General features: G+C 46.5%; 2 protein-coding genes across 3 annotated transcripts in view; one reads left to right on the forward strand and one right to left on the reverse strand.

The window, feature by feature from the left end:
• Positions 1-8: 8 nt before the first annotated feature.
• LOC118075884 (immunoglobulin superfamily member 11-like) lies at positions 9-10,978 on the reverse strand. The gene is made up of 8 exons (XM_060269837.1): positions 10,945-10,978; positions 9,247-9,407; positions 7,982-8,186; positions 5,433-5,588; positions 3,585-3,707; positions 2,756-2,912; positions 1,525-1,775; positions 9-52 (listed from the first exon to the last, which is right to left on the reverse strand). Exons 1-8 carry the CDS (start codon positions 10,976-10,978, stop codon positions 9-11), a joined length of 1,131 nt encoding a protein of 376 aa, XP_060125820.1.
• A 5,721-nt stretch (positions 10,979-16,699) lies between these two features.
• The window catches only part of F11R (F11 receptor), a 32,984-nt gene continuing 22,589 nt past the window's right edge, over positions 16,700-27,094 (forward strand). For both annotated transcript variants that reach the window (XR_009556944.1, XM_060269935.1), the window contains exon 1: positions 16,700-16,852. Coding sequence is in view for 1 of the 2 variants with exons in the window: in XM_060269935.1 (XP_060125918.1) it covers positions 16,798-16,852 (55 nt within the window). In the remaining variant the exon portion in view is untranslated. The remainder of the gene's footprint in view (positions 16,853-27,094) is intronic.

Consider the following 27,094-nt stretch of genomic DNA (forward strand, 5'->3'; position numbering starts at 1 on the left):
GATGAGTGTCAAGTCTCCTCTTGCAGCGGTGGAGAGGACATTGAGTTTGGTCCTGCCAAAATAGGGGGCAGTACTGGTGAAGCAGCTGGAGAGCACTGGCCTTGAACTGGTGGGTTGGGGTATTGAAGAAGGATATTGACAAGTTGGCACATTTGCGGAAGAGAGTGACCAAACTAATCGGGGTAACCAAGCCTTGTGAAGAATGGTCAAGGGAGTTCGGGGATGTTTTGCCTGGAGAAGATGAGGCCGAGAAGTGATGTGATAGCCATCTTCAAACATCTGAAGGGCTACCAATTGGAATATGGAGGAAGTTTGTGTTCTGCTGCCACTGAGGACAGGACCCAAACCAGCTGATTCAAATGATAAGAAAGATGATTCCGACTAAATATCAGGAGGAGCTTTCTGACAAAAAGAGCCGCTTGGCAGTGGAACAAAGTCCTTCAAAAGGTGGTGGGCTCTCCTACCCTGGATGTTGTTTAACAGTGGTTGGATGGCGATCTGTCTTTAACTGCGGTTCCTGCATTGCAAGGGGTTGGACTAGACCAGTGTTTCCCAACCTTGGGTCCCCAGCTGCTTTTGGACTACAGTTCCCATCATCCTTGACCGCTGGTCTTGCTAGCTAGGGATGATGGGAGTTGTAGTCCAAAAACTGCTGGAGGGCCGAGGTTGGGAAACACTGGACTAGACAACCCTTGGTTGTATGACCCACTACTAGGTCATGGTCTGAACCAAAGTGGTTGCAACAGTGTTGTTGTTATAACACCATACACCAGTGTGGTGTAGTGGTTAGAGTGTTGGCCTAGAACCTTGGGAGGCCAGGGTTCAAATTCCCACTTGCCCATGAAACTTTCTGGGCCACCTTGAGCCTATACTAACCTACCTCACAGGGTTCTTGTGGGGATCAAATGAGGAGAGGGGGAGAGCCATGTATACCACCTTAAACTCCTTAGAAAAAGGTGTGATATAAATGCAGTAAACAAATACATTTCCCTGCCTTAGGTGGAGAGTCCAGACATTGATTCTGGTTCCTTCTGCATGCACAGCATGTGTCCTTCCACACAGCCTTTCTCTACACCAGGACACTAGCTAAGGACGTGGAAATTTCACACAACCCTTGCACCAAATAGTTGGAGATCAGAGCACAAAAAGTACTTGTGTGTGTGTTTGTGTCTTACGCTAATTATATTCTCACCCAACATATTTTGGCTTGCATAAAATGGGAGAGCCGTTACCTAGCGCTTCTAGGTTAGATACACTAACCCAGCTGGTGCCATTTCCCTGAGCCAAATGGTCAAAACAAAGTGCAAGGTCTGGTGGATGGTGATTGTTATTAAAGCGCAGAATTCACACACAGCCCCAAACTTGTCAGATCTCTCCCCAGGGCAATTTCTAATCCCCACCCCTAAAGTTCTGTCCCTTTGCTCAGGTGGAGTTTATCCATGCAGAGGGTCATCCATTGTGGGTGTTCCTAGACCAGGAATCCTCTGGGTTTTGGGAAAGGACCTGGCTGTTTCCCCTCCTCACTTCCGGACGAAGACCCCTGCTCCTCAGAGAGGCTGTTGCTTCTCCATCTCCCCCAGGGTTGCCGTGGGCCACCTGGAAGTGTGGCCTGGCTGAGGTTCCCCTGCTCGGGCCTCCATTCACGATGAGCATAGGTGGTGTTGGGAGTGGAGCTGGTGAAGATCCAGAGGGGCTTGGTGACGGGGCTGGCCGCAGGGTTGGCTCCAGAAGGATTCTTTACAACGATCAGGCGCCCCAATGTGAAGCTGTCTGTCCTGCGGAGCAACAGTCAAGGTTAGCCACATTTGAAACACTAGGGCTCAGTCTAGGGCAGGCTTCCTCAAACTCAGCCCTCCAGATGTTTTTGGCCTACAACTCCCATGATCCCTAGCTAGCAGGACCAGTGGTCAAGGATGATGGGAATTGTAGTCTCAAAACATCTTGAGGGCCGAGTTTGAGGAAGCCTGGTCTAGGGGGTCCCCCTAAAACTGTTTCACAAGCTTTATTTAGGTGGTCTGAAGGATGGCAACAGCAGTGGCTGTTCCATAGTTCTTGGAACCTAGTGGTTTAGAAGATGAGCAGGGTGAGATGCAGGAAGAGGCACTTCAAAAGGAGTGGAGAGGATTATCAGCTTGGAGGTGAGTGGTGTAGGCTTGAGGTTCTGGGGGAGAGGCACTTCTATAGCTCCCAGAATTTATTTATTTTTAGGGGTGGAGGGGCCTTGATGGTTTAAAGTGTTATTGTAGTGCTCTAAATGTATGCTACAAATGCGCCTTGTGTATAATACCCCAAATGGTAGGTGACCGAGGACGGCCTCGGTCCAGTATACCTGAAGGAGCGTCTCCACCCGTGTTGCTCAGGCCGGACACTGAGGTCCAGCGCGAGGGCCTTCTGGCAGCTCCCTCTCTGCGAGCAGCCAAGTTACAGGGAACCAGGCAGAGGGCCTTCTCGGTAGTGGCACCCGCCCTGTGGAACGCCCTCCCACCAGATGTCAAAGAGAAAAACAACTACCAGACTTTTAGAGGACATCTGAAGGCAGCCCTGTTTAGGGAAGCTTTTAATGTTTAAGAAATTATTGTATTTTAATACTTCTGTTGGAAGCCGCCCAGCGTGGCTGGGGAAACCCAGCCAGATGGGTGGGGTATAAATAAACTATTATTATTATTATTATTTATTCCTGGTTGCAATTCAGAGGTCTGCGCTGATCCTAGTCCAAGAAGCATGCTAGCCCACATTGGCCCTTGCATTGATTTACCTGTGCTTTTTGCGTGCATTGTCCTGTTCCAGCTCTCTCTGCTTCTCCACGCTCTGATGGTGCAGCCACAACACCAGTGCAAACAGCGTCATCAGCACCAGGCCCATCGTGAACACGAGGCTGATCCCCACTGCGAGGGAGGTGGTGCCATGTGAGGCTGGAATACAGCAAAGGAAACAGGATGAGAGAATGGCCACTCACAGCGCCCATCAGCCCCGTTATCCCTGCTGGCTGAGACTGATGGGAAATGTAGTCGAGAGCATTTGGAGGGCACCACGTTGGGGAAGGCTGGCTGAAGACCGCCGTCTTGCCCCTAGCTACAGCCAAGCCTAGTAGGGTTTCTAGATCTCAAGGAGGACAGAGTTAACAGTTGTACGGAAGAGGTAACTGGGAATGGTCCTAAACTCTGGGAGAGTGGAACTTCCCCACCTTATTGCAGGAAAAAGATGGGGGGCCTTTGGATAGCGGCAACAGAGCTTCAACTGGGAGCCTGCCTGATCCATAGCTCTGTCTGCAATCTTAACTCCACTTACCTGTGCAGAGCTAACACCCGAGATGCATATATTTTAGGACCTATTCCAAACGGCTTTTAAGAATTGTGTTTAAATTGTCGTCACCCACCCCGGGTTGAAGGGCAGGTAATAAATTGTAATAACAACACCAATAATAATTGATAATATAGGCAAGTACATCGGGGGGGGGGGAGTCCTAGGCATATTCAAAGATGGACGCCTTGGTGCAATGAAGCCATGCCATGTGAATCTCCTGGATCTGCAGCTGAGGGCACCAGCTTAGACCCCGGCCCTTTCCAGACCCTGGCGATACTCACTGACGTGAACACGCAGCTCCAGGACGCAGGAGGTGGAGCCCAGCATGTTGGAGGCCGTGCAGCGGTAAAGGCCCGAGGCCTGCGTCGTCAGGTTTTGCAAGGTCAGGAGGGCACGCTTGCCATCTGCCCAACGAGAGGGCCGGAGCCGGAGGAGAAAGGGGAAATTAGCAATGGGAAGTAACTCCTCCCCAACCCCAACCCCAATCACAATCAGCATAGGACCCTCATCTGTATTACATGAATGTGAGCAGGAGTTGACCCGCCACTGCGTCCCCTTAGGAGAATTCTTCAAAGCTTGGCTGAGATGAATGGGTGTCAAAAGATGCATTCTTGTTCCCGGAATAATGAGGCAGTGGGAAGTTTGTGTGTATGTGTGTGTTAAGAACAAGGGAGGATCCGTAGCCTAGATTGGATAAACCCTTGGATTCAGCACTTTGGGACGTTTCGTCTTCCAAATCAGGCTTCCTTAGCTTGCTGCCCTCCTGATGCTTTTATAGTCCACAATTCCCATCAACCCCCGGCTGGCATGGTCGGGGCTGGGGGTGTATTGGAGCTGCAGTACAAAATCCCTGTGTGGTGCTGCTCTAAATTGATTTTTAATAGAGTTAGACAACTAATAATCATCACAACAACAAAAATATTGTTGCTTAGAAGTTAATAGCTGCTGATCCACCAATACGAGATCCCGTTTTTTAAGTGTATTTGGGCTGGCCAGTTTTACCATATCGAAGTTTTCCCAACTCACCTGGCTGGATGCCACATCATCCTCGAACGGAGAACAATATCTTCCCCATTCCTTATTAAAATTTTGGTCTTCCTGATTGTTATTGGCCCAGAGATGGGAAAGAAGATAGAGTCCCTACCCGAGAAGAATGGCAGATTAACTTGACGGATTATGCTGAAATGGCTAAAATGGCTGGAAGAATCAGAAATCGGGGAGACCAAAATTTTGATAAAGACCGGGGGAAAGTTATATTTTATCTTACAAACCATTGCAAACAGCTAAAATATTGTAGTTTAATGGTGAATTTTGGACACAATGGAGAGGTAAACGATTTGGATTATTATAAAAGATGCAGGAGGAAATTATTGACAATAGGACCCACAAAGGCGAGGAAGGAGATTCTTTGGAATCATGTTTTTATGTTGTATGTTATGATGATGATGATGATGATGGTGATGATGATAATAATAATAATAATAATAATACTTTTATTATTTATACCCCATCCATCTGGCTGGGTTTCCCCAGCCACTCTGGGCGGCTTCCAGCAGAAATATTAAAATACAATAATTTATTAAACATTAAAGCTTCCCTAAATAGGGGTGCTCTGTTGGGTATGTGATTGTAAAATTTTAATCTGAAAAACCAAATAAATAAATTTTAAAAAGAAAAGAATGGGGAACAATAGGCCAAGAAAAAGGGCCTGCGTTTGAGAGAGCTGTGGGCAAGAGTTTGGGACTGATGCTGGAAGCTGGAGACTCAGAAATATGTGCTCTGTGCTGTACCTGGGGGCTCCCCTGGAAACCTAATGGGGAAGCTATATTTGTTGGGGCGTTAATGCTGCGAGTCCCTCCCTCCTATGCTGGGGTTTGCATTTTTGTGAGAATTAAACCATGCACCTTAAAGATACCACCATCTCTCTTCATTCCAAGGAAACTGAACCTGGGTATGCACAGGAACCCCTGGAGAATCTTGCAGCCTGGCCGTTAGGGTGCATGCAACAATATATAACATCCCTTCGCAAACCTTAAATCAAATAAAAGTCCTCCTATCATTTTGCTGCTTGCCCTACTCGTACTGGGACCAGCAGCTGTTGAACACCGCCTCTCTCGGCTTCTTGTTACCTTCAAAACTCATCATCAGAGGTTGCGCATCTGGTGGGATCTTCTCCCAGGTGAACGTGGGGGTGGGCATCCCTTCATCCACGGTGCACGAGAACTGGAGGCTTCCGCCCTCCTCGCTGTCGCCCTCGCTGGAGCACATGGGACGAGAGGGAGGCACTGGGGGAGGGACACAGAATAAGAGGAAGTCCAGTTCAGACTCACAAGCCCCATTTCTTCAGAGAGGACGATTCTCGCTTTTAAAATACTCAAATATTTTAAAGATGACAATAATGAAATCGTTCCAAATGAAGATTATGTAGAGGCCTGGCAATATTTAGAATTTTTTTTTAAAAAAAAGGTAATGAAAACCAAATGTTTGATATGCTAACTAGAATAAAAGCCCAAAGTAATATTACAGATGGCGCACATGCCGCTTGCTTTTGTTTTGAAATTCGTTATCTAAACATTAACCAACCATTAGCGTTTTTCAATTGATTTGTTCGTTTTGATAACTTCCAGGAAAATGCTGGTTTGATCAGGAGCTGTAGTATCCTATTTTTCCTAACCAGCCTGTGATTTGGGAGTGAGGAGTTGCACAAATTCTAACAATAGCAAGTAAATTAAATAATAAATTGATATTAACAGTTTATACCTCAGGTATCCAATAAGATTTTTCTTTGAATTTGGTTGGTTGGGAAAAAAATTATCCTGTTATTTCTTTAATTTTGTCTAAGATTATGTTCCAGGAAACTTGTTAACGCTAAGACGAGACCAAAGTATATAAATTAACATCTGCATGAGTAGAATTACATCTCTGGCATTTACTACTGGCATTGGGATAGATCTTGTGAAATCTGCAAGGGCTGAGACACCGCAGAAATATATTATATTATGAAGATACCTCACTTGCAAATGACTACAGATTAGTCATGGGAGTGAAGTCAGAAAGCAAGGAGACCCACGGTAGATGGAGCCTAAGCAAATAATAGATGGAGCCAACTGAGGCCACATTCATGACATAATAATAATAATAATAATAATAATAATAATAATAATAATAATAATAATAATAATAATAATTTATTATTTATACCCTGCCCATCTGGCCGGGTTCCCCCAGCCACTCTGGGCGGCTTCCAACAAAATACTAAAATACAGAAATCCATCAAACATTAAAAGCTTCCCTAAACAGGGCTGCCTTAAGATGCCTTCTAAAGGTCTGGTAATTGTTATTCTCTTTGACCTCTGGTGGGGGCATTCCACAGAGTGGGCGCCACTACCGAGAAGGCCCTCTGCCTGGTTCCCTGTAACTTGGCTTCTCGTAGCGAGGGAACCGCCAGAAGGCCCTCGGCGCTGGATCTCAGTGTCCGGGCAGAACGATTGGGGGGAGGAGACGCTCCTTCAGTTATACTGGACCGAGGCCATACTGGACATACATTTAAAGCATTGTGATACCACTTTAAACAGTCATATCTTCCTCCAGTGAATCTTGGGAGCTATAGTATGTTGAGAGCAGATCCCTATTCCCCTTATGGTGCTACAGTTCCCAGAGTTCCCTGTGAGGAGGGGTTGATTGTTAAACCATTCTGGGAGCTGTAGCTCTGGGAGGGGAATTGCGATTGCCTAACAGCTCTTAGCACCTTTAGCAAACTATACTTCCTAGGATTCTTTGGGAGAAGAACGTGGTCTAATTTGAGTTTTATCTACAAGGGCAACACTGAAACAAAAGAGGAGGAAGCAGGTGCCCAGAGGCACCCACTGGGCTGCCTGTGAGAAAGAGGGCAGGTGGGTTTGGAGGAGCAGAGGTTGGTGAGTTTCCCTAATGGACCAGCCTCCACTGAATCCGTCCCTTGGGTACGTTCTTCAACAGCCAAGCCCGAGTATCTTCAGGGACCAGTTAATTTATAACTTTCTCCATTTCTTTTTAGAGGGAGGTATTCTAGCATCACGATTAGCTACCCAGGTATAAATTTCACCAAAAGGTTTTATTGAAGAGGGTCAGGTGATAAATCATTAGATTTAGATTAACTGGCATCACGGCAGAACCGGCAGAACACGGTTCCTCCCCACATCTGAGATGTTTGGCTCCTAGTACGTTTCCGAGCACAATTCAAAGTGTCGGTGCTGACCTTTAAAGCCCTAAAGGGCCTCGGCCCAGTATACCCAAAGGAGCATCTCCACCCACATCGCTGGACACTGAGGTCCAGCTCCGAGGGCCTTCTGGTGGTTCCCTCACTGCGAGAAGTGAAGTTACAGGGAACCAGGCAGAGGGCCTTCTCGGTAGTGGCACCTGCCCTGTGGAATGCCCTCCTATCTGATTACAAGGAAATAAACAACTACTATCTGACTTTTAGAAGACACCTGAAGGGGAAATTTTTAGTGTCTGATGTTTTACCATTTTCTATGTGCTGTAAGTCGCCCAGAGTGGCTGGGGAAACCCAGCTAGATGGGCGGGGTAATTATTATTATTATTATTATTATTATTATTATTATTATTATTATTATTAGAGACAAGCCTAGCCTTGTGCTTGTGAGGGAGCTGAGAATGAAGGATGTGGGAGCAGCCATACCAAAAACAGTGAGCTGGATGACCCCGATGTTGGGCGTGGCAGCGTCTGGAGGGTTCATCACGCTGCACTGGTACCTGCCACTGTCCGAGCTCCGTGTGTCGTTCAAGATGATGGTGGCACTCTTGGTGGGCGAGAAAGCAAAGCCCACCCGGCCTGTGTACTGGGAGATGCTCTCCACCACCTCACCTTGCTCATAGGCAAGGACCTGCAGAGCAGAGGAATGGTCAAGTGAGATGACGGTCCAAGGATGCTCAAAGCGAGAGATGACAGTGAAGTTAAGAGGACACTACATTGAGGCAGTTTCAAGGTGGGCAGGTGAGTGAAAGTCTAGACTCTCTGTTTGGTTGTGCTGGGCCTTGGCTTTCTTGGGCACCTGTTACAGGACTTAAACTACCTTTTGTTTAGGATGTTGCTTGTCAATGGATTGCCTGGGTCAGGAATATCCCAGACCCTGAGATTTTATGGCCCAAACCTGAGAGCTAGAGTGGCCCCTGGTGATTCTGCACTCCCTCCCACCAGTGAACCCTGGAGACGGAGGTTAATTGGGAGAGGCGAGGAGGGAAGACCGTGGAGAGCCCGTGCTATAATTTTCAGCTGGCTCCTACCAAGCTGAAGCTTGCAAACTGCATGCATAATAAAAGTTTTTTTTTTAAAGGCACTGTTGCCCACCTGGAGATTCAAGCCGTCCCACCTGAAGGGGGCTAGGCAAACCTGGAGATTTCAGGTCAGGTCTGGCAACCCTACCAAGGCTGATTGGCAGATCTTTCATCAAAGGGGACCTAATGGTTAGGAAACAGTTGGCAATTTCTCTGGAGAGTGATTTGAATGTCTCAGGTTGGAAGAGGCAGTTTTGGAACAGAAACGGGGAGATAAATCCAGAGGCTGGAAGAGCATCTTGGAGACATTGATCCTGCTGTCTGGAGATGTGGTGTATGTACTTCGAAGGAATGCGTAAATACTGCAAAATACTGGCTAGGAGCAACTTGTGGTCTCAAGCATCTGGAGAGCTTCAGGTTGGCGCGTGCTGCTCTAACCACTAGATGACACTGCCTCTCCTTTTGGCACGATGAGAATTAGAGTTCTAATATTCCAAGGGCCACCATCAGCCTCGGAGCCATCATGGTGAGATTCAAGTCTTTGCCCTCAAAGATGTATGTTAGAACGATATCACAGGCACCTGAAACCTCGGGGCAGAAGGACTGCAAATTCCAAAACGGGTGAGTTGGGGGAATGACACACCCCCCCCCCCGACAGCTTGATCTCACCTGCTGAGGGCGGTTGGGGTCCGCAGATGGAATGATGGTCCATATGATATTGAGGTGGTTCAAGGGTGCTGTGGTGCGGAAAGAGCATGGCAGGAGGGCACTCCCTCCCTGCACAACCTGGATGCTATCAGCTACCACGGAGACCTTCACAGCCCCTGAGACTGAGAGAGAGAGAGAGAAGGAGGCTCAGGGATGCTCAGAAATGGACCTTTCCGCTGCCCCTGGGCCTTGCTGGCATTTGGGATGTCTTGGATAGAAGGCTAGACTACACGAGGCTTGATCTGAACATTTATCCCTCTCTCCTAACAATAGAACTCGTGGGCATCCAATGAAGCTGAATGTTGGAAGGGTCAGGACAGACGAAAGAAAGTCCTTCTTCGCGGAGAGCACACGGTTAAACTGTGGAACTCCTTCCCACAGGAGGCAGGGATGGCCACTGGCTTGGATGGCTTTAAAAGAGGATGGGATCCCCAATGTCTCAACAATTGCAACTGATCTGTAAAAATGCTATGAGAGACACTGCTCATGTCTTTGTAAACTGAGAAAACCTTTAATAAAAAATAATAATAATAAAAAAGAGAGGATGGGACAAATTGACAGAGAAGGACATCAATAGCTGCCAGCCATGATGGAGAGACTATGCTTGGGTCCTCCTTGAAGGTTTCCCACTGTAAGAACAGGATCCTGGACTGGAAGGGCGGTTGGTTGAATCCAGCATCCTCGTCTTACGATTCAGCAAGGCCCTTTTAAAGTTATTAAGTAGCCTTCGCCAACCTGGTGCCCTTTGGGTTTTTGGCATGGTGGTCGGGACTAATGGTCATTCTGGTTCAAACAACACCAGAATAACATCTGGCTGGCGAAGGTTGTGTTTAAAGATCTGGAATTTACACCACTCTCAACTTTGTACATTTAAAGTTTATCATTCCCCCGCCTTTTCCCCTCCTTTTTTTCTCAAGCCTGAATTCAGTAATCATTAGTTCCTGCAAGAAAAGAGACTTATTGGGGACAAGGCCTATAACTGGATGTTATAAAGGGACAGCAATGAGACACCTCTGGTCTTCCAGATGTTGTTGGACATATTGGGGACAACAAATAAAAAAAACTTTTGGCACCGTGGCATCACAGTGGAAGAAAAGTTTGGATTTGATATCCCACTTTATCACTACCCGAAGGAGTCTCAAAGCGGCTAACATTCTCCTTTCCCTTCCTCTCCCACAACAAACACTCTGTGAGGTGAGTGGGGCTGAGAGACTTCAGAGAAGTGTGACTAGCCCAAGGTCACCCAGCAGCTGCATGTGGAGGAGCGGGGAAGCGAACCCGGTTCCCCAGATTATGAGTCTACCACACTGGCTCTGTGGAAGACCCACAGGCGAAGCCAATGAGGGGAAAATGTAAATGGATTTTTTTTAAAAAAAAATGACAGTGGGGGTCTCCTTGGGGGCAACAGAATGCCTTTTTTGGGAGAGGGCAGATACAGCTCATCCCCTTCTCTTGAAGACCCACTTTAGAGATGGTGCCAAGGGGAGTCTGGGTTGGAATGAGCCATGGGAGACTCTGCTCCTGAACTTTTCACTTCCTTCCTCCAAAGGCCTGAGCATTGAGTGGCTGGATGGGGTGGGGGTGGGGTGGTGGCGACGGCTTTTTACTGAACAATGGGCCTGTGTGTCCCCCTCCCAAGGGACCTCTCTCTCTCTTTGCCTCTCTCCTTCCCCCAGGCGAAGTGCGAAGGCATTGCGGTGAATGGGAACTGTCCCCGGGTTGAATTCTCAGGCTAGATAATTAATTGGAGCTGCCTGAAACAGTGACATCTCCTCAAGGTAATTGGTGATAATTGAGAAGGACCAGGTGATGTCATGGGACGTGCCTGAGAGACGGCGGTGAGAGCCTTTGGGTGCTGAGGCAGCTTCCATTAAACCCCCCTCCCCAATCTCCAAGCAACCTGTTTTCAAAGATAGCAGTTGGCACCAGTTCCTTGGCAGCAACTTCCTATCCCCCTCACCCCACAGACCCTCCTGAGTGCTGAAATCAGCAGAGGGGGCCCTCTTGGTAGTTCTACCACCCTCATATGCTCAGGGGGTGGGGGTGGCTCAAGCAGAGAGAGCCTTCTCTGTGGTGGCCCCTAAGCTGTGTGTGGCACCTTCACAGCTTTCAACAAATGGATTCTGAATGTGTATGAGGGGGGAAAAAACCCACCAGTCACAACAACCAATTGTTTCTCCGTGACCATGCTGTTGGTAAAAATAAGGGGCGTGGGTTGGATTGGGGCCACAGTGGCAGGGATGGGCCTTTTTTTAACAAACCGTTATTGTTCTACTGTTTTCCCACTGTACCAACCCTCCCAAGCTGCTAATTGGTATGGATGAGGAAGCAAGGTTTCCATAGGGTAAAGGCTTAACCCTGAATTTTCTCAGTACCGTGGCCCTGATCCAAATCTGCCACCCTTTAAATTTTTTTAAAATGCTATCAGGACTACAACCTTGGCTGTAAGCCAGCCCCCAGCCCCAACACTGTAAAACCTGCCCCAACACTGTAAAACCAAGGTGATACCCACCGCACCATTTATTTTAAGCACTCCTATTCCACAATATTGCATTTATGCTTTTATTTATTCATTTAATTACGCCCCGCATTTTCTCCAGGACTCAAGGCAACTCATGGGCGGGGAACGCACACAGATAAAATACCCATAGCTAAAAACATAAAAGATTATAGGTGAAAAGTAATGGAACTATGATTCCAACAGTGTAAAGAAACATCTATTAAAATACAGCCCGGGGAGGGGGGGGGAGAGAGATAATACAACATGCTATTAGCAATCATGGCTTCCCCCTAAGAATCCTGAGAACTATAGTTTGTTAAGGGGGTGCTGACCTTTCAGACCTATAGATCATAGCACCCTCTGTGCCTGTTAAAAGTGCTTTAAATGGTTTGGATGTGACACAAGCGGAATGGAAGAGGACCCCAAAAATTTTCCTAGCTCGGTCTGCCTGCCAAGTTTGGTTTGTTCCCCCCAGTGAGGCTGTTTCTCTTCCCCCTGCTGAACCCCTGGAAAGAAAGAAAAAAACCACCTCCCTTGTTTTGCACCATCCCTGTTGCCTGGTACCTGTTACACAGCCAAGGAGAATCCACCAGCCAGGTAGAGCTCTGGCCCAGTGCTTGCCCTTCTTTCCAGGGCTCATTGCTCTGCAGCAGTCAGCTCAGTCCACCAGCGTAGCTCATTTGGTGCCTTCTGCCAGCCTGAAACCCTTGAAACACCCTCCCCCCCCACAACTCACCCCTTCTCTCTCTCTACCTCCCTCCCCCCGCTTTTCTCTATTCGCCCATCCTTCTTTGGCCAGAGACTCAAAACCTGCTTAGTCTGCCTGGGCTATCCCTCCAACGGCAACTGACAGGCATTTAAACTGTAGGCTCCTTGGGGCAAAGAATGGCCTCTTTTCCCAAGTTAGGTGTATCCCTCTGGCATGGTGCTTTTAAAAAAACAGAACCAAAGGATTATATTTACAGTGGAGCCTCGGTTTATGAACACCTCGGTTTACAAATGTTCGGTTTACGAATGCCGCGGACCCATCTGGAACGGATTACAGTAATTAACTTTCCATTACTTTCAATGGGAAAGTTCGCTTCGGTTTATGAACGCTTCAGTTTATGAACAGACTTCCGGAACCAATTACACCCATGCTTCGGGTTAAGTACGCTTCAGGTTGAGTACTCCGCGGACCCGTCTGGAATGGATTAATCCACTTTCCATTACTTTCAATGGGAAAGTTCGCTTCAGTTTATGAACGCTTCAGTTTATGAACAGACTTCCGGAACCAATTGTGTTCATAAACCGAGGTACCACTGTAGTTATTTCATAACCTTTATATACTGCTTGATTGCATAAAAAACCCCAACAGCTCTCTAATACAGTTTACGGAAAGAATAAAACGAAATTATCAGTAGAAACCGCTATGGGAAACATTCCCCCCCAAAAAGTAATTAAAACCAGTGGCAAACTAGAAACAGGTTAAAATGCATGTCAACAATCTATGAATCTGGGCAGATTTGGCTTAACAAAAGCACTTTAAGCAGGGAGCCGAAAAGAGTATTTTGACAGCACTCTTCTGATGTCAGCAGACAGGGGACTCCAAAGTTTGGGTGCTGTCATGCTAAAAATTCACTTTCTTACTTGATTTTTTATAGGGCTGCCTATGTCCAGTTCCTTCCGGACATTACCAGGATTTCAAAGGCAGGGGGGAAAAGCTCAACATTTTGGGGGTGTCTTGGTTTTTACTTTTTGAAATATGACAACCCTAATTTCTTACAAATGCAGAATGAGTACAGTATTAGTTTCTGCCGCCATGCTGCTGGAAAAGGATAACAGTTCTGGAGGGATAGTTGGTGCTAGTCTGCAGCAACTTCAAAAAAACGGGAGGGGGGTAGATTTTGTATCCCCTGAAAGCATATTTATCATGGCATAAACCTGCCTTTCTGAGCCCTGGCCAGTATGGCTGTTTTCTCAGAATAAAAGTGGCAGCTCTTTTGTGGGCTTGGTGTAGCTCCCCTTGGAGGGCTATGGCTCAGGGATAGAGCATCTGTTTTGCATGTCCCATGTTGAGTCTGTGGCATCTTGAGGTGGAGATGATACCTGTCTGAAACCGTTGAAAGCTGCTACCAGTCAGTGTAGGGAACATTGGGCTAAATGTACCAGTGATCTGACCTGGTATCGGGCTGTATTTTGTGTTCCTATGCTTTGTTTTGTTTAAAGCAAGAGGTCTCCAGCTTCTTCTAATCTAGCTGATCTTCAGGGCATAGTAGTGTTAAAGGGATTTTTTGAGGGGTCAGTCTAGATCAGGCATAGGCAACCTTGGCTCTCCAGATGTTTTAGAACTACAACTCCCATGATCCCTAGCTAACAGGGCCCAGTGGTCAGGGATCATGGGAGTTGTAGTTCCAAAACATCTGGAGAGCCAAGGTAGGTTGCCTATGCCTGGTCTAGATGCTATCCAGGGATACCTTCTAAGTCTGTGATCCTGTATCCAGCAAGGTTTACAATCTAGCAGAATAGGCTGCTAAACCAGCCCAGCCAGTCCCTTTGTTAAGGTAATGGCCTTAGCTGACCAGTTAAGTATGAAAATAATAATAATACTAACAGCAACGATTTTATTATCTGACTTGGTTGCCCTGGCCACTCTGGGTGACTTCCAACAAATATAAAATGTGCAAGGGATTACCATAGAGACAAGGATGCCATATCATCCTAGGTAGGGTTGTGTATGGAAGAATGGTGTGTGTGTGAGTTTGGGGGTTGATGCTGGAAGCTGTAGATACAGAGCCGTGACTGTCTCGCCAGAGTGGTGCATGCTCTAGTTATCTCCCGCTTGGACTAGGTACTGCAATGCGCTCTATGTGGGGCTACCTTTGAAGGTGACCCAGAAACTACAACTAATCCAGAATGCGGCCACTAGACTGGTGACTGGGAGCGGCCACCGGGACCATATAACACCGGTCTTGAAAGACCTATATTGGCTCCCAGTATGTTTCCAAGCACAATTCAAAGTGTTGGTGTTGACCTTTAAAGCCCTAAATGGCCTCGGCCCAGTATACCTGAAGTAGTGTCTCCACCCCCATTGTTCTGCCCAGACACTAAGGTCCAGCGCCAAGGGCCTTCTGGCGGTTCCCTCATTGCGAGAAGCAAAGCTACAGGGAACCAGGCAGAGGGCCTTCTCGGTAGTGGCACCCACCCTGTGGAATGCCCTCTCATCAGATGTCAGAGATAAACAACTACCTGACATTTAGAAGACATCTGAAGGCAGCCCTGTTCAGGGAAGTTTTAAATGTGTGACATTTTAATGTGTTTTAAATCTTTGTTGGAAGCCGCCCAGGAGCTGGGGAAATAAATAAATAAATAAATAGATAAATAAATAAATAAATAAATAAATAAATAATGTTCTGTGGTGGACTCAAAGTTATGACTTGGAGCTTCCTTAGAAATCCTAGTGGGGAAGCAAGATCTGTTGAGTGCAGGCACCCCTGGAGCATCTTGTATTGCCAGTACTTTGAAAACCTTGATAAACAAATGCTTAGAAAAGAAAGAAAGCAGAGAGGAGGTTGGCAATGAGCCGCCACCTACGAGGGCTGTGGATTTGGCCCACGGTTTCATTTTTCACAGTGGCCTGTGACTGACAGTAGCCACCAGAGGGCAGCAAGTCCCGATTGATAGATTCCAAGAGTAAATTCAAATTCTTCACCAAATTGGATTTTAAGCTAAACATAAATACCATGGGTGGGGGAATTAAGTCCCTTTGGAGTGGTCTTTCTGATGCAAATTCCAGGCACCTCCCCCCCCCAATCCAGAGTGGGGCAGCAGTAGGGGTGGAGGGTTACTTTAAGATTCCCACACCTGTGAGGCTCCAAACCTGAATAGTCCTCCTCCTGGCTGAATTTGCTATTAACCTAAAATACTTGCAATCTCAAAGATTTGGGAAAGAGACCTTTTAGAAAAGTCAGCATACAAATCATGGATTTCTATAGACCAGTATTTAAAAAAACGCCTCCCTTTGGTTTGGTGGTTACTCACTTTATTTCATAAAATTTATACATACACTGCTTGATTGTAACAAACAAAACATCAAACTGCTTTACAAAAAGAATAAAGCAATAAAATTATTGGTAGAGACAGCTATCAACAACCATTTAAAACTTTCAAAAATTTAAAACCACCACTAAACTGAAAACAGATTAAAATACAAATCTACATTGTTGTTGACACATGTCGTTCGAAATCTGCTAGACAGAGCCAGACATGGTAACAGTGGGTGTCCTGCCCCCACCCCCAATAATCCTGGATACACCTATGAAAAGCAAGCTTTTGGAAAATACTGTACTTGAATATGAATGCACACACACACTTGGAGCAATATCCTAAACTCTAGGGCTAGGTGAAAATATTTTCATAATTTATTTTTTTGCTCCTGGTTGGGGTAAGGATCAGGGCGCCTGGATTTTTGAAACCCTCGTCCACATCTGCTTCATAAGGAAACAAAACAAGAGTTGTCTCACCTTTGCACATTTAAACCCCCCCCCGGGTTTCCCCAAATAATCCTGGGAACTGTAGCTCCCCCCCTTCACTATGCTACAATTCCCAGCACTCATGACAAACTACAGCTCGCAGGATTGCTTGAAGGAAGTCATGCGCTCTAAATGCGCGTTGGATGCACTTTGCAGGCGTGGTGTGGACCTGCCCCAAAGCGGGTGGGGTGGGGGTTGAATCCTGCATTTCCTTTGCTACCTTGCAGGAGGGAAAGCCCTGATTGACGATGCTGGGGGGTGGGGGGTGGGCGTGGAAAGGATGGCGCTCTCCCCTCCCACGCAAACTCCAAGGAGGAGGGCGGGGCGAGTCTTTTCCACGCCCCCTCCGGAGCGCCTTTCCTTGCGGAGCGCCTCACCTGTGCGGGCGGGGCGGGGAGCCGGGGACGGGCGTCCCGCTCAGCCAATCCGGGAGGGGCTCCTGCTCACCTGGGTGCCGCTCCGCTCCGGTCTTGCTCAGTCGGTTGCGCAGCGGAGGAGGCAATGGCGGTGGCGGCGATGGGCTGGCTTTGGTGGGGCTGCTTCTTCGCCGGGCTGTGTGAGTAGGCAAAGGAAGTGGGTGCAAGTGGGGGGGGGGCTGGAAGGAACTTCCCAGGTGAGTGGGTCTGGAAGGAGATTTGGGGCAGCCTCCCAGGTGGGGCTCAGGACCAGAGGAAGCGGCCTTATACTTGCAGCCAGACCTTGGGGTCCATCTCGCTCCATATTGTCGACACTGACTGGCAGCGGCTCTCGGGAGTTTCAGGCAGAAAGTGGACCCGGAAACTGGCAAAAATTCTTTTTAAAAAATATAGTTTTCTAGTCCTTACCCTGTCCATTTCCCTCTTTCTCCACTCCCAGCTATTTTCTGCTGGTGACCTCTTTGGTTGTAAGGATGAAATTTCTTAAATGTTAAGTCTCTCTCTCCCCTTCCTCCCCCTGGCAAAAAACCCAGCAAGTACACCTCCTTGCCTGTGGGTTGTGTAACAGATCGGGCAGACCTTGGAAAGGGGAAGCAAGCAGAGTTCCTGCCAAGCCCTCTATGGCTCAAGCCAACACCTCACATTTCCCAGAATTGCTTATTCCCCCCCCCCACCATGGTTCATTGCAGGTTGTGCCAGCCATCTTAAAACAGGAGTGGGGGATGCTCTCTCAACAAAGTATCCACACCTCAGTTTGCAGCCTGAGACAGGGAAATTGTATTTAAAGCATTTGTGTTGATCCCCTTTTGTAGGTGGGAAAGAAGTCTGTGTAGTTTTGTTAAATACACAGTGTGACCTTCCTTTCCGTTATCTTCTCCAGAGGGATAGGTGTGTGAGTTTGTACCAGTGCAAGCAAAGGATCCTGGGAACTGCAGTTCCAGGAGATAGAAACTACAGATCCTAGAATTATTTGGGGGATACCACGTGCTTTAAATGTATGATGTCGTGGGTGTGCTCCAAGAGATTCGCGGCACCTTAAAGAGTCACACCTTTTGTTTTGTTACGGTGCTTAGCTTTTGGGGACCACGGTTCACCTCACTGCATGGTGTGTGATCCTCAGATACAGTGGAACCTCTGTTTATGAACACCTCGGTTTATGAATTTTCGGTTTATGAACGCCACGGACCCATCTGGAACGGATTAATTCATTTTCCATTACTTTCAATGGGGAAGTTCGCTTCAGTTTATGAACGCTTCAGTTTATGAACAGACCTCCGGAACCAATTACACCCATGCTTCAGTTTATGAACGCTTCAGTTTAAGTACTCCGCGGACCCGTCCGGAACGGATTAATCCATTTTCCATTACTTTCAATGGGAAAATTCGCTTCAGTTTATGAACGCTTCAGTTTAAGTACTCCGCGGACTGTCTGGAACAGATTAATCCACTTTCCATTACTTTCAATGGGAAAGTTCGCTTCAGTTTATGAACGCTTCAGTTTATGAACAGACTTCCGGAACCAATTGTGTTCATAAACCGAGGTACCACTGTATATGGATGTAAAGAGGAGAAAAAATATGAAAAGAGGAGAATGCAGACAAAAGGACCCTTTATAGGGCAGCAGTAGCTGATCATCCCAACATCATATTAGGAATCCTGAGTAAACATAAGGGGAACCTTTGACTGCTTTTTTCCCTTCAACCTATGTCCTAATAACAGAGGGTCATGCTCTAGGGATCTGATAAAGTGTTCCCAAGTCAACAAAAACTTCTATACAGTACTGTAATAAAACGGCCAATTTTTTAAAAAAGCACTAGACTCTTTGTTGTATCTCTTCCTCTTTTTGCCTTTCTGTGGTCCTTTATCTTTCGTTCTGAAAGTTATTTGTTTTTTGGGTCTATAGAAACTGTACCTTTTTAATATTAATTCAGCTCAATTACTCACAGAGTTGCCTATTTCTTTTTTGGCTTCAGATAAATGGACGGATAGTTATAGAGCCGAGTTCGTGTTTAGATAGTGATGCCATGTGAGTTCGTAGAACTTCAATTGTAAACTTACAAAGGTGTTTTGGTTTTTCTCTCTTGGTTGCTGAAGACTTAAAATGGTGGTTGCCCTGCCGTGCTTCCAATGGGAGAGAATTTACCGATATTTCCTTGTTGAATCATTGTTTGAAAGATAGACTCACTGTTCCTTTCGTTCTCCTCTGTGTTGGTACATGTACAAATTCCTTATCTTTAATTCTCGAAGGGCATCAGTTGGCCTTGGGAGAGGTTTGGAGGAGTAGATTGCTTTGCTATTCCTACTTCTTTAGGCCTAGGACTCCTGGTTTGTGGTGTTGGCACCAAAATGTACTGTTTTCTTCCCAAGCTGTCTATTGCTAATTTCCTTCGCAGGCTGGAATTGCAGATACAACAGGTCTGTCTTGGCTGTTGCTTAGTATGTACAGCCCTGAATTTTATACTCTTTTCCTTCTTGACAAAATGATTGTCAGGAGGAGGTGTAAAGGCAAGCAGAATCATGTTTCTGTGTTCTTTTAAACCACACCCTGGGATTTAATGAGCGGTGAGCTGGCAGGGTGCCCCATGCCCTGATCTATTCATTTCAAGCTACCCAAACAGGTCCATCTTGCGCTGGGCTTTAAAAGCTTTTAATAAAGGCGTGATCTGTTCTGAGGACCTGATGCCTGTTATCTGTTGGCTCAGAGGCTCCTGAGTGCTTTTCCAGCAGGTGTGTGTATGTGTGGCATAGTTATTGACCAAAAAAGAGAGAGCATGGGATCAAAGAACAGTTTTAGAAGCAATCGGGGGATGCTGGTAAAGTTTCTGTATATTCTGGTTGGGGAGATGCTGGAAAGGCGAAAGCAGAGGGCTCTCTTAAATCTGGAAGAGATGAGTTTTGGGAATTGAGAATTATTTCTTGAATGCTGCTTTTTGGATTAGGTTGCAAGGTGTTGCTATTGTCCTTAACAACTTGGGACTGAATTAGCTGTGAGATCGCCTTGCCCCATATATGCTCATGCGATTCCTTCAGTCTGCCGAACTGGCGCTGCTACAGGTGCTACATAATACCCTTTCTGCATTTGTAAGAAATCAATCTTTTACCGCAGCACCACCCACACTTTGGAACTCCCAGCCTATTGACATCAGGTAGGGTCCTTCCTGCACCTGCTACAAGCATCTTTGTTTACACATGCCTACCCAGATACGTAAAGGGACCCAGGTGGCGCTGTGGGCTAAACCACTGAGCCTAGGGCTTGCTGATCAGAAGGTCGGTGGTTCGAATCCCTGTGACGGGGTGAGCTCCCGTTGCTTGGTCCCAGCTCCTGCCAACCTAGCAGTTCGAAAGCACGTCAAAATGCAAGTAGATAAATAGGAACTGCTACAGCGGGAAGGTAAATGGCGTTTCCATGTGCTGCTCTGGTTTGCCAGAAGCGGCTTTGTCATGCTGGCCACATGACCTGGAAGCTATATGCCGGCTCCCTCGGCCAATAATGCGAGATGAGCGCGCAACCCCAGAGTCGGTCACGACCGGACCTAATGGTCAGGGGTCCCTTTACCTTTACCCAGATACGTAGAATCATGATATGTTTTTAGTTCATCGCTGATTTTAACCTTTTGAGTGTTTTATTTGATTTTACAAATAGTTTCATTGATTGATTCTTTTTGTAACCTGCTTTGGGGTGTTTTTTTTAAACAATCAGGCAGTATACAAATTCTGTGAAATAAAAATAATTAAGTAAAATAAACATATAATCCTCAATCTGGGGTTGCAGGCAGGGAATCAATTAAAAACTTTCGGGGTAGTTTAAGATAATCAGAAATCCTACAATGATCTTTTATTAAAAAGGAACACACAAGCGGCATCATAGGAAAGGTAAAAATAAAACAGCAATAAAATGGTTCTGCAACCAACAGTTGCTTGTGATAAAGTTTAAGGTACTGTATTGGGAAACTAAAAAAGGCTGGGGCAACTGAAAGAGTCTTTTGCTGGCCTCCAGAGTAGGCCGCAGGCTGGGGAATGTTACTCCATAATCAGGGTGATTGCCAGAAGCGAATAGGTCTGTTCTCGGATGGCTCTGAAGGCCAGGAAAATGTGGAGCGAGGGCTCTAGGAAACAACTTCAACACTTGCCCAGAACTACTAGAAGCCAGTGGAGTTGTTTTAGACTGGCAGAATGTGTCCTTTCCACCAGTCTGTGTCAACAGCTGCATTTTAAGTTCGCTGGTGATTCTGAGTAGACCTTAAAGGCAGCCCCTCATGAGGTGCCTTCCAGAGAGAGAAACAAGTAATTGATATTATTTTTACAGGAAGTTTTCTAAAGACTTTGGGGTACCATACTCTGCCTGGCAGTGGGGATGGGTCACTGGAGCCTGATGCCATTCTCAGCCTCCTCCCACAGCCTGACCCCAAACTCTAGAGCAGGCTTTGGCACCCCTTACTTCCAGGAAGCTCAAACAATGGCAATGAAGCCCGTCCATCTTTTGTTTTACTCCAAGCACCTGACTATTAGGTGTAATGTTAATCTGTGGGAACCAGTGTGGTGTACTGTTTAGTGTTTGGACCAGGATCTGGGAGACCAGGGTTCTAATTCCCACTCGACCATGAAACTCACAGGGTGACTTGGGCCCATTTCCCTGCTGCTCAGCCCAAACCCTACCTCACAGGGTTGTTGTGGCGGTAAAATGAGGAGGAGGAAAAGCCATGTAGGCCACCACCTACATGAAATAAACAAGGAAATAATCACAGAATTGTAGAGTTTGAGGGGATCCGAAGAGTCATCTAGTCCAGCCCCCGCAATGAATGTTAAAATATAAAACAAAGCAGTCTGATGATTCATGCATTGAAAGAGAAACGCAGTGTGCATGTGGGTAGGTAAAAATGGCCAGGTATACATGACCTCAGCAAGCCTCATGGCAACCCTATGAGGTCAGCCAGTTCACTAAGGCCATTGTCCCAACCCACTTGCCTTCTCAATATCCCTTCCTGTCCTTGGAGGTGTGGCCCTCTCTGCTGGTGATGGGCAAAGGATTCTTCAGAAGGAGTGAAAACCTGTTTGGGAGACTAGGCTATTATTTCCAGTGGCTCATGTTGGGATAGATCCTTTCTGTCCTTTACAGAGGAAGGGAGTCTTTTTCTTAAAAGTCTTTTTAATATATGACTCGGAAGAGTGTTTTAGGTGTTTCCACAGTATGGTTCACTCATTCTTTAGTCAGGCAGCACGACCGTTTTCTGGGGTTGTGTAGGATGAATGCAAAACTACAGGGGGTCAACCTGCACTAGCCTGGTGCTCCCAGTTGTTTTGGGCTGCAGCCCCCAGCCAGCTTGGCCCTTTTGGACTACAGTTCCCATCAGCCTCCCCTTCCCCTTAGGAGGTGGTCCAAAGCAGTTGTTGCTGGCAGGGTTTGGTGGGTGATGTAGTCTAATAAAACGTCTGGAGGGCCCCAGGGTAGGCAAAGGCTGATGTAGGCCATTTGCTCTGTTTATAGTTGAATTTCTGCCATATCTAGTGGTTTTCTGCATCTTGGAGAGTGGAGAAAAATTGGTGCCCAAGATTATGTTTGGGGACAGAGTGTGGAGTTGCATTTAGAACATAATATAAGAAGAGAGAGGGCTCCTTGATCACTGCAGATGGTGACAGCAGTCACGAAATTAAAAGACGCCTGCTTCTTGGGAGAAAAGCAATGACAAACCTAGACAGCATCTTAAAAAGCAGAGACATCACCTTGCCGACAAAGGTCCGTATAGTTAAAGCTATGGTTTTCCCAGTAGTGATGTATGGAAGTGAGAGCTGGACCATAAAGAAGGCTGATCGCCGAAGAATTTATGCTTTTGAATTGTGGTGCTGGAGGAGACTCTTGAGAGTCCCATGGACTGCAAGAAGATCAAACCTATCAATTCTGAAGGAAATCAGCCCTGAGTGCTCCCTGGAAGGACAGATCGTGAAGCTGAGGCTCCAATACTTTGGCCACCTCATGAGAAGAGAAGAATCCTTGGAAAAGACCTCGATGTTGGGAAAGATTGAGGGCACTAGGAGAAGGGGACGACAAAGGACGAGGTGGTTGGACAGTGTTCTCGAAGCTACGAACATGAGTTTGACCAAACTGCGGGAGGCAGTGCAAGACAGGAGTGCCTGGCATGCTATGGTCCATGGGGTCACGAAGAGTCGGACACGACTAAACGACTAAACAACAACATAAGAAGAGATTGCTGGATGAGGCCAGTGGCACATCTAGCTAGCATCCTGTTCTCACAGTGGTCAACCAGATGTCTCAGTGGGACCTGTTTGTCCCACAAACAGGGCCCAAGCACAAGAGCAAATATCCCGTCATGCCATTTCCAGCAACTGGGACTCAGAGCCTGGCCATTGTGTCGCTAGCCTCTCCTCTCCTCTCCATGAATTTGTGTAATCCTCTTCTAAATCCATCCAGGTTGGTGGCAATCACTGCCTCCTGCGGAAGTGAGTTTCATAGAATTACGTTATTGCGTCCTGAATCTTCCAACATTCAGCATCGTTGGATGTTCACAGAGAGGGGAAAAATATTTTCTTCAATTTCTCAATGTTGTGATAAACATAACTTCTAACTCGCCTTTTCTCTAAACTAAAAAGTCCCAAATACAGTACTGCGACCTTTCCTCATAGAGCAGTTGCATTTCCCAGGTTGTGACTGAACTCAGCTTTTCTCCTCTTCTTCTTCCTTGCTGGTCCAAGAGGCTGGATATATTTTAAATAAATAAATAGCCTGGGTTGGACTGTTTAACGCCATGGATTAATTATCTACCAAGCTCCGCTGTTGCAATTGTGTCTGGGGAGGGTTGTTTGTTTTTTACACAGAGAAGGATCTCTCTCTCTCTCTCTCTCTCTCTCTCTCTCTCTCTCTCTCTCTCTCTCTCTCTCTCTCTCTCTCTCTCCCTTGTGGGCTGGATCACTGATCAAATATTTGAGCTGGTCTTGCCAGGGTTGGACCATCATCTAAGACAGCCCATCCCACCTGCCCAATGCAGCAGTCATATCCAACTCCCAAGAGACTGCAATCTACTCCCAGTATAAAATAACTGCTGGTAATCTACCCATTGTCACTGGAGGTAGGAGGAGCGTGAGTTTTCTTAGGGAGGATTGCCCAGAGTTGTTGAGCTCTTTTTTGGGGGGGGGGGAATGAGAAAAGACGTTCACCACAAACAGCAACAATCACTATTGTACACAGCACCACAGCAAGCATTACTTCCGCGTTCCTTCGCAGGAGGCGGGGACATTACTTGCCCACGATCAACCACAATAACGCGTGATCTACCAGGGACATATAGGAGATCTACCTGTCGATCGCGGTTGACCGTGGACGTTGCTGCAATACAGCATCCTGCACTATACATTTCTAGAACAGTATCATGCCACTTTAAACACAAAGAACCCTAAGAAATGTAGTCGAAACAAAAATTAAAAAAAATCCTTCCAGTAGCACCTTAGAGACCAACTAAGTTTGTCATTGGTATGAGCTTTTGTGTGCATGCACACTTGTGTATCAGACCAACATGGCTACCTACCTACACCTAAGAAATGTAGTTTGTTAAGTTTGCTGAGGGTTGTTCCTCTCCCAGCGCTACAGTTCCCAGTGTTCCCTTGGAGGAGGGATTGATTGTTAACCCACTCTGGAAATTGCAGCTCATTCTGCGGGCACATCCACAACGTATGTTTAAAGCACATGGTTTCTTCTTAAGAATCCTGAGAGCTGTAGCTTACCTCTCAAAGAGCTGCGATTTGAAGCGTCTTTTAAAAACTACAGTTCCCAGGATCCTTGCGGGGGGGGGGGGAGCAGGGGCTGTGTGCTTTAAATGTATGGTGTGGATGTGATTTAAGGAAGAAAAATATCTCTATGAAAGTACTTGTTACAGGCAGCTAGCCGTGTTGGTATGACGTAGTCAAAACCAAAAATAAAATAAAAATCCTTCCAGTAGCACCTTAAACGGTAAAGGGACCCCTGACCATTAGGTCCAGTCGTGACCGACTCTGGGGTTGCGCGCTCATCTCGCATTATTGGCCGAGGGAGCCAGCATATAGCTTCCAGGTCATGTGGCCAGCATGACAAAGCCGCTTCTGGCAAACCAGAGCAGCACATGGAAACGCCATTTACCTTCCTGCTGTAGCAGTTCCTATTTATCTACTTGCATTTTGATGTGCTTTCGAACTGCTAGGTTGGCAGGAGCTGGGACCAAGCAACGGGAGCTCACCCCGTCACAGGGATTCGAACCGCCACCTTCTGATCAGCAAGCCCTAGGCTCAGTAGTTTAACCACAGCGCCACCTGGGTCCTCAGTAGCACCTTAGAGACCAACTAAGTTTGTCATTGGTATGAGCTTTTGTGTGCATGCACGAAAATGGACATAAATCTGACATCGGGAATCACAAGACAGAGAAACCAGTTGGAGAACACTTCAATCTCCCAGGACATTCTATACAAGATCTCAAAGTAGCTGTCTTATTATTGAAAAATTTCAGAAACAGACTGGAAAGAGAAGTTGCTGAATTGCAAATCATTACCAAGCTTAAAACCATGGAGAGACCTGGACCTGGCCTGAATAAAGATATTGGATTCTTATCTCATTATACATGATAAAGCTATCTTTAGCCATCTCACCCCTTGCTTTTTCCTGCAAAACCAATTGCAGTTAACAGTCGTTGTCAACAGGTTTACCACTCCTGTCAGCCAATCACCCATTCCCACCACCCTTCTTAGTAATACCCCTCCCCACCTTCTGACTATACATAAGGGTCTGGTGACTTCTGTTTCAGTGTATCTGAAGAAGTGTGCATGCTCACGAAAGCTCATACCTATGACAAACTTAGTTGGTCTCTAAGGTGCTACTGGAAGGATTTTTTTTTTATTTTTTGTTTCTCTACGAAAGGTCTTCTATTGTCTCCATTTCCCCCCTAACTATGTAAATAGCCTCAGGTGTATTCTCCCCCCACACACACTTTCAATTCAAATTTGTAAGGGCTAGCTAGCTGACTGATCTTCCACTGGATCTGGACTTAGTAGCCAAGGGACCTTCCAGCTGAGTTAACATTGTTTATGTTCCTCCCTTCCCTTTAGGGATCTTTCCTTCCCATTTGGATTCAGAGTTGTTTCTGCTGTTTCCTGATGCTTTTAATGGGTGTTGAGTACCATACATACGATCCGGGGGGGGGGGGGATTACATTCTGGGGGTGCCGCATATGCACAAAAATGTGTAGAATGATAATTGAACCCGGCACTTTAATTGACTATGAAAGGCAGAATAAACCCTTTTTTTCCAAACCTCAGTGACTCTCAGTGCTTCTAATGCCATGAAAGCATGAGGGTGCGACTCTATAAAGTCGCTGGACTCTAAAAAGTCACTGTCGGAAGGAGTTTTAAACTCTGGGGAAACTGGTTTTGAAGGCTTAAATGAGTACTCCAAGAAGTCCTGTCAGGGCACAGGGATTGCCTCATTTTTTCCCGCTGCTTTGGTCCTGGCTAATTTAAAAATATTCAGCTCACTAAAGGAAGGGTTTGTAGGGAAGCAGAGATGGTTAATGGGGAACCTATCTTGCTGGATTCCAGCTCCCATCATTCCTGACCATGCTGGTCCTCATCCCTGAGGTAAATCAAAACCCTACCCATAGGGGTTACCATCCAGTTTCCAGCTGAACACCTGCTGGCAGCTACAAATGTACACTAAATGAAGTGGTCTATATCACAAAGAGGACACCTTTTTTGTTTCAATGACATTTCCCCCCCTCATTCTAAAATAGTTATACCTTGCCTCTCTGGGGGAAATGCTGCCTCAAGATGGCTGACAAAGCCTTAAGTCGGCCTTTATCAACCTGACACCCTTCAGCAGTGTTAGAAACTCAGATATACTGTATAAGCTAGGTGCCAAATGGCTCCTTAAAGCAGGGTTACAGTCTCCAAAACGGAATGTCTAGTGGCCATTTTGGGGCCAAACGGCTCAAAAGTTGTATTTTTCAATAGGGCTTTCTGGTTCCTGAAATTCGTTATGATTGTGCAGATAAAATATCATGGATGGAATTCTACAGGATGTGTTGTGTTAGTATGTGAAAACAGGCAAGGTCCAAGGATCCACCTCCAGATAGTGGAGACATTAGGCACCATCCTGGCGCCTGGGCATCTTCCCTACGTCAGAAGTGGCCGATAGCCAGGTGCAAAATGCGCCTGGCAAATTTCGTATGCTGCCCTCCAGATGCTTTAAACCGCAGTTCCCATCAGCCCCAGTCATCAGCGGAGCTGTAGGCCAAAAATGTACTCCCATCCCCCTTAAAGCCAGTTACTGACATAGTTTTCTATGTCTCATCCCTCTTTGGAAATGTCTCAGTTCTTTCGCCACAGCTATTTCTTTGTGACAGGGAGTT

This window comes from Zootoca vivipara, chromosome 17 (genome assembly GCF_963506605.1).
Source record: "Zootoca vivipara chromosome 17, rZooViv1.1, whole genome shotgun sequence".
NCBI classification, from domain to species: domain Eukaryota; kingdom Metazoa; phylum Chordata; class Lepidosauria; order Squamata; family Lacertidae; genus Zootoca; species Zootoca vivipara.

Excerpts from the sequence above, each read along its gene's own strand:
- LOC118075884 (XM_060269837.1), bottom strand. The coding sequence starts at position 10,978 with ATGCCTTCGCACTTCGCCTGGGGGAAGGAGAGAG. Across the intron at positions 1,776-2,755 it reads AATGCACGCAAAAAGCACAG|GACAGACAGCTTCACATTGG; the intron begins GTAAATCAATGC and ends GTTGCTCCGCAG. Across the intron at positions 53-1,524 it reads GCAGGGGTCTTCGTCCGGAA|GACCAAACTCAATGTCCTCT; the intron begins GTGAGGAGGGGA and ends CTATTTTGGCAG.